The sequence below is a fragment of the Neltuma alba genome, unplaced genomic scaffold (genome assembly GCF_004799145.2).
Source record: "Neltuma alba isolate B1F8T4 unplaced genomic scaffold, ASM479914v2 tig00005945_pilon, whole genome shotgun sequence".
NCBI lineage: Eukaryota > Viridiplantae > Streptophyta > Magnoliopsida > Fabales > Fabaceae > Neltuma > Neltuma alba.
This window is the reverse complement of record NW_021634288.1, coordinates 25311-33020: the sequence shown is the minus strand read 5'-3', so window position 1 is coordinate 33020 and position 7710 is coordinate 25311. Positions and strand designations below refer to the sequence as shown.

The 7710-nt window shown below is 38.2% G+C and overlaps 2 protein-coding genes across 2 annotated transcripts; both read right to left on the bottom strand.

Moving 5' to 3' along the window:
* Positions 1-98: 98 nt before the first annotated feature.
* On the bottom strand, positions 99-1004 carry LOC114749096 (uncharacterized; the record flags this gene model as incomplete). The annotated part of the gene is made up of 3 exons (XM_028937572.1): positions 601-1004; positions 319-353; positions 99-191 (listed from the first exon to the last, which is right to left on the bottom strand). Coding segments are annotated over exons 1-3 (519 nt in total), but the record flags the coding sequence as incomplete, so codon positions are not given.
* A 2950-nt stretch (positions 1005-3954) lies between these two features.
* Positions 3955-6580, bottom strand: LOC114749095 (uncharacterized). The gene has a single exon (XM_028937570.1). It carries the CDS (start codon positions 6578-6580, stop codon positions 3986-3988), a length of 2595 nt encoding a protein of 864 aa, XP_028793403.1. The 3' UTR covers positions 3955-3985.
* Positions 6581-7710: the final 1130 nt, after the last annotated feature.

Below are 7710 nucleotides of genomic sequence, written 5' to 3'. Positions count from 1 at the left end.
TCAGCTACATAAAGTCACCAAAATTTTTTTTTAAGACTCCTGACCACTTGCTTGCAGAGAGCCATAAGTTCTCTTGTTGCTTTTCTATATATTCATACCTGTAAAACTGGGGGACGGGCATGATTCTTGGTCATTCTTCCCGATAGTTGCACGCTGGTAGTACTTGAATTCTTAGAAGATGAGGCTCTCAACTGAAATAAACAGAGTTGATGAAGAGATTTTTCTTCAAATTGTCAATTATTTTTGTCTTGAGATAAGAAGGAAATAATTCAAAAATTCATATTATAAACATGTACAGGTAAATAAAACTAGCCCTACCTTGTTCCCAGAAGTCATTCCAGTCGTCTCTAACACTGGAAAGGGAAAAAAAAATTAAGTAGGAACAGAGCGATTAAATAACGTTCAACGTGCTTTCTATCTTGTTCTTAACATGGTCAAATGTGCAAAGGAAAAATTAATGGCACGCAGAAAGATCGTGGCTTAAGGAGCTTCATCTATTCTAATTCTACACAAAACTTTCCTAATGAACGCTTTTAAGCTTGCTAATTAGGGAGAATGGTACGACAATAAAAAGTTTAGAGTGAGTGAATAGAAACTTACCGTCACCAGTCTGGAGTCCTACAACCCTTGATGGCACTGGGCTATTTCTATCCAGCTGCACATCGGAAGTTTTGCTCGATTTCTGAATTGAAGCTCTTATATCGTCAAATAAATTAGCCTCCATACTTTCTGGAGTCAAGGTATCGCTTTCTAATGTAGAGATGGACTCACAGGACCTGTGCACGTCCTCTTTAATTCCTGGTAATGGCTGCTTACAGTCATCAGTCTGGAATCCTGCTACCCCTGACGACACTTTGCTCTTTCCATATGCCGCATCAGACATCTTGCCTGATTTCTGAATTGAAGCTCTTATGTCCTCAAATAAATCAGCCTCTAGACTTTCCAGCGTCAAGCTATCACTTTCTAATGTAGATATGGAATCACAAGACATGTATAAATCCTCCTTAATTCCCGTAACGCATGCTTTTCATCCTTCTCTACACCTTCAATTATGCTGGACAACTCCTCAGGATCCAAAACACCTGAATACAACATACACATGGCAGTTGCAATGAAACACAGCAGACATCTTAGTGGCGGGAAAAAAACGCAAATTCCAAGGGTTCAAAGATATGTACCAGCACTTGTGAAGAAAGCACTATCCCAAGCTAAACTTTTACGCAGATTGCACTTGTTTTTCTTTGTCTTTCCCATTTCAAAGGTTCACTTGGTCGGGGCTCTTGCTCCCACTCTTCAAGTTTGCTTGATGCATCCTCAAACTTTCTTGAGTTCGGAGTGTCCAGCAACTCTGCCTGCTCTTGGTTGTCTGAAAACATGTTATTCAAATAAGAACTGAAAAATATGCATATTAATTCGAAAAAAGCAGAAGAAAAATAGTAGACTTGAAACAGGGGAACGGGTAGAGACTCTACATAGATTTGCACACAGATCTCAGAAATGAAGCAGACATGAGATCACTGCATAGCCCTATATTGATCCGTGGCCAAAAAAAGGGGGGGGGGGGAGTGCATGGTCCTCCAAATAATATGTTAAACCCAACGTTTCGCGATGACATAGGAAATAGTACCGGGTAACACTTTGTAACGTGTAATCCACCATAACAATACAGTCGAGTGACTGAGAATTCAACCAATGCAAAAACTGGCAATCATAACATCACTTATGGTTCGTCCCATTAGCCTCTAAATGTATAAATCTGACAAAAATGTCGTGAATGACTTTCATCTGGTTATAAAATCGTAAACATATCACTGAAGTCAAGATGTTACAACAGGTAGAGATTTCTGAGGATATCGCATTATAATGAGACCATAAGTTCGTAACTACGTAGCTCAAAATCAGTTCTACTTATTTCCCAAAAACACTAAAACCTTGATACCACTGAAATTTTGCAGCAAGCAAGTTTTTCTTTCTTTGCTTTCTGTTCCTTAAAAACAGAAAGAAATAACCAGAAATACCCTATGTAGTTCAAACGAACAAGAAATGCCCAACAAAACAAGAGCAAGTATCAAAACCATCAGTAGTTCAAGGCTCCAACAACGTTTGAAGGACGAACAAACACCAGGGAAACAATTTAACAGAAACGTAAAGGCAAGTTAACCAACAAAACTCCAACCAACAATCAGAGTTCAGGACAAACGAAATATTGAGTAACATCGCAGGGGATTGGGATTTAAAAAGCCAACCGAAAGGTGGCCCGAATCTTGCTTGTCAGGATTCCCCGAAAGGGGATCAAGAAGGGAGTCGTCGGCCGACGAAACGTCGATAATACTAAGTCGACGGTCTTGAGCAGCCTTCTTTCTTTGCGAACCCTCCATTTCAGAAAATATGATCGATCTGAAGCGCGTTTAAAAGCAGCGAAGATAAGGCAAGATGTGAGAGATTCTGAAAGAACAATGGAAAGTGAGGATCAGTAGGGCAAATCTCAGTGCCCAAGATGGGAGGGAGTTGTCTGGTTTGAGAATTTTGAACTTAGGAGTAGCGGCTCTTTGAATAATTGGATTTAAAATAAATAAAAATAATAAGAATGTACCTTTTTTAAATAAAAATAAAGGCGTGAAACGAGGATGACACACAATAGAAGAAGGCCGGGGAAGTGGGAGCGCCGTGTGACATCATTGAGCCGCAACGAACTTGGGCTTCAGTCTTCAAACCATCAATTTCTTTTAGTGAGTAGTGATATGTGAATTCTTTTATATATTTTTTAGTATTTAGTATCTTTGGCCTGAAAAAACGTTTAGTATTATATTTATTACCCTTAATATAATTTCTTTTTCATTCATGAAATGAAACCACTGGCCCTAACAATGAAAAACGGGGTTAAAAATAGTTTAACATCGTTAAATAGAAAAGAATAGAAATTTAATAAATACTGTGTATTTTAATTTTAAGTGTTGTCTCGTCCTGTAGTTTAGTTGAAAAAATTATTCATATTTTCTGATATTTTATTATTAAGAAGGAAGTAGGAAAAAGTTTTAGATTATAATATAATATGATCTATATAATATGTGCGCAAACACGTTATATGCTAAACCTTTTGGAGTGGAGTGATTCAAAGTATTCCACCCAAACATGCTTTGCTCTTTTTTTTGGGAAAAAAATCGTCTCTCTTCCCGTTTCCATAGTCTCAAGTCTCAAAGCTGCCAAATCCAATGTGATCAATGATTTCAATCACTCCGCCTTCAAATTTCAGCTACCCCAAGCCCCTTAGAATGAAATAAAATATTTGAATTCTGCAGTGAGTCCACATGCATTAAACCGGGGTTTCAATGAAAGCCAACATGACCGTTGCTTCTCTGAGATAAATTATATAGATTTAAATTCATGAGTAAAATTTTGTAGACACTCATCGCTCGTTTGCAGTTCAAAGAGAAATTATATGCGTTGCACTATTTGTTCTATCATCTCTCCCTCTGTTTTTCTTTTTGGTGCGGTTGGAGTGAGCTTAACAAGAATTTGAGCGACAATTATTCGAGCCCCAGTAATCCACAGCATTACCAGTACACATAATGAAATAATGGATAGCTTAAACGGAAACGACTAACCGATTACCAGCAAAGTGAACCAGTAAAATACTCAAAAGATTTATAGCCTTTGGTTTTCATAACACACCAAACTTAATAATTACAGTAACATATGTGGATTCACTTTTACAAAAAGGTTGATACTGTCCTATCGGCTCGAACCTGGTAATTATCATCACATCAGCTACTACTTGCTAGAGCATGATCAGTCTAAACTATATCGACTTGATCGTATCCCGAGCGATTCCTACGTCATCAATTAGTCAGGCTGTTCACTCCTATGCATTAGCATGCTGGACACGTTAGCTTATCAAAGATTAAAATAAGAACAATGACTTGGACAAAAGAAAACACCTAGCGTTAAAGTCATATCTAAGGTTAAAGCAATATATGCCAAGGCACTAGACTTCACCGCCTTCCCCAGAACTTCTTTTCCTGCCTCGCTTTCCTGCACCAACAGGGGCTTTGGATGATGAAGGCATAACCTTGAGGTGGTATCTAAAAAGTGAAGGTCCAAAAGTGCCATATTTCCCAGCGCTGCTGAAAGCGCTTTCTGCATCAGAAAGTCTTTTGAAAACCACTTTGGCACGTCTACTTCTCTTCAACAGTTTGGTCTGTGATTCGATCAATGGTCCAAAGCGGCCAAAAATTTTGTTGAGGCTTGTTTCTGAAGGAATAGAATCTAGGTTTGTAAATTCAAGAATCAGGGCTGCTGGGCAGGTACCTTCCTTAGAGTTCTCATCAAAACGTTCCTTCCCATCAACACCTGCTTGCGGTTTGAAAGAGGGAGCAACCCCTTCAGCCGGATTCACAGGCAGAAACTCCTCCCTCTCATTCTGTTTCTCTAACGATGATTGCTCTTCAGGAATACTCTGAATAATTCTGTCAGTCCAATAAGAATCATTGCAGAGCTCCATTAGCGTCGAATAATGTGGACTAGAGAAATTTCTGAATTCTGCAAAAAAATTCACCATGACAGTAAAGCAGCCATCTCTTGTGGGATCTCTAGCAGCCAAGCGAAGTTGCCACCACATCTCATCTACAGAAACTTCGTGCAATTGGATAAGAATAATATTTCGGGATTTATGACAATCATCATCAGAAGTGTTCTCATATGCCTTCCATGTAGAAGAAAACAGAATCGACTCATCACCATCAGCTTCCCCACCCAAAGCATGCTCGTCATTTGGGAGACGCAAACTCTTTTCAGACATCAAATCAGACAAACGTTTTTGTTTCTTGCAGGGCCACACGCAATCTCTTCCAGAGATGTGCTTTCGCTTTGGTGAATAGCCAATATCAGTTTCCAATCCTTGGCTATCAATTTGATCATCATATTGCCCTTTTTCCTCCACGTCCATGGTTATAATTTCCGTATCATCCTTGACCAACGCATCATTCGCTACAAACTCAGGCAGTTGAGAATAACCCTTTGAATTGCGAAAGGCCAAAAATTGGGCACGTGCTATTGCCAAATCCAATCTATCAAACTCAACAAGTGGTGACTCTGCTAATAATTGAACGAAGTTGACAAGTTTCTTGGGTTCAAAAGTGATTGCATTCAGAAACCTGTCCCCTCCATCTCTTCTGCTTGAGTGTTCCTGGATTCCAGCGTTAGTAATTATTTGGGTTTTAAGATTGGTGAGGACTTCAGGCGTGCAGGGGCAGGATAAGCCAAGCTCAACTCGTCTTGAGATCTCATCCAATGCACAATCAACAGCATGATAAAAATTGTCCAAATCGCTCTGTTTCTCCATTTGTGAGAAATACATTTGAAATGGCTTTATCTTTGATGCATCGTTCCAAGAAAATGATTGATCCCCGAAATAAGCTATCAAGTAACTGTCTTTCTTAAAATACCTCTTTGCCTTTTCTGATGCAGCTGAAGGATCAAAGATCTGGCCAGGCCACCATGGATGACCCCTCACTTTTCCCCATACTAAATCAGATACACGGAATTCTGAAGACAATGATTTCATATTCATGTCAATCTGCACCAACTTTCTGCATGAATTAAAATCTACAACAAGATTAAGACCATGGCACTCGTTTTGAATATTTCCCAAAGGCAATACTTCAGTCAGGTTGATGTCCATGGTCTGACTTTTTAGCGCCTCTGGTTGTGCGCAAACTTCATGGGATGGCTCTTTCAGAGGATGTGAAGTTTCTACCTGACAAAGATGATTTCTTGAAATTGGGAATTCATGATGCAAAGATTCTTTAAAATTAACGTCCTTGGCCTCCATATGTAGAACGCCATCCAGCGATTGGCACACAGATTCTGAAGTTCTTGAGGCACAATGATGATTAGGACCATCCGTAGAAACCTTATCATGAGCAGCGTTGACATTGTTCTCATCTCCCATAACTTTGATAGCTCCCTGGTCTGCTACATGAGCAGCGTTGACATTGTTCTCATCTCCCATAACTTTGATAGCTCCCTGGTCTGCTAACTCATCAACATGACACTTCCGCTCGCTTCCATTCCCTTCATCGCCAAAATCTTTAGCATTTTTGCCCGCATTACGGCAAATGATCTGGTTCTCCTCTGCTTGAGCCTCCTTATTTAATTTAAATTCAATGCTAGTTAAGCCATTATCAGTAACTCCACTCTCGTCCCCATACTCCACATCATTCACAACGCCATAGTTTAATGCGGAATCCAAGCATTTATCAGCTCTGAAAACTCCACGAAGAAGTTCTGCCCCTACCTCCATATCATTTGCTCTCTGCATGACTTCAGTATCTTTATCAAAACCCTCTCGTCCGGTTCCACAAGACAATTCATCGTAACCCGGCTTCACCGACTCATTCACTCCTAGACTATCTCCGACCCGGCAAAAGTCATGATCGCGGACTTTGACCCCATTATCAACAGACGCAGGGACGATGCCACAGGCATTCGTTTCTGATGAATCAAACACAGCCACCTCGTTTTGCCGATCAACCAGAACGGCATCGGTATTTAAATCGACGTGGCCAGAAATAGTAGACATTATGGAAAACCTAAAATAAGAAACATATGTGCGATTTTATTTAAGATGAATTGCAAACACCTCAATAGAGTAACCACATGAGAAGAGTGGGAGAAAAATGCGAACCTGTTTTCCAAGGACCAGCTCGCTTCAGACTACCAACTAAGCGCATTGGACGGTTCACGCTCGGAAGGATGGAAGAATAGGGAGGCATTCAGGGGAGGGTAAGGCACTGAAAAGCTGGTTTCGTGCCAAAATGCCTTTCTCGGTTCGAATCATAGACAAATAGGGAGAGAACTCAAGAATCATCCTTCGACGACGTGGCATGTGCCGCACAGCCGCAGAGCTTCATTTTTTTTTAAAAAAAAAAAGGTTATATGTCGCTCATTATATTTCGTCATTAAATTTGTAATGTAATTGATTGTAATAAATATTGATTTAATTAATTTAAATATGATAACTATACGAAAAAAAAAAGAATATCCATTTATGAAATACTACCTCCGGTTCTTAATATAAGATTTTGTTTGATTTTTATTTTAATTCTAAATATAAAACTCCAATCCACTTTGTCTCTAATATTTATGTATTTTTCCTAAGGTAGTCCTTCTAGTAATGGTAGTTCTAGCTAACATGCTTGATTAGCAAAAATAATTTAGAAAAGACAACATTTATTTATTACAAATGACTTACTTAACTTATTTTCTTAATCTCATTAAATTAGTCAACTAGCTCTTATAATTAGAACCGGAGATAGTATATAACAAATTTGTACAGTCAATATGCTAATTTAAATATAATTTGTTATCATTATATTTTTACTCTTGCTTTCTATTTGTAATTATCGGAAGAATGAAGTATTTTTCCCTTTTTATTAGTTTTCAAGGCGAAATCATATGTGACCTCTTGGATTTTAGTTTATCTAGAGTTAATATTTGAAAAAATCTCAAAAACATACCTCTAAAATTTTAAAATTTAAAATTAGTAATAACTATAAAAATGTGTTGTTATTTATCTTTTAAATGTTGTCAATTGTTATTAAAACGTAATAAATAAAACTGATTTGAAATTTTAAAATTTAAAGAAATTTTTTTGGAATTCTCCCTTCTATTTTCTATCTTTAAAATTTTATAATGAATTTTTAAAGCTCG

Coding starts and splice junctions, on each gene's coding strand:
- LOC114749095 (XM_028937570.1), bottom strand. CDS start 6,580: ATGTCTACTATTTCTGGCCACGTCGATTTAAATACCGATGCCGTTCTG.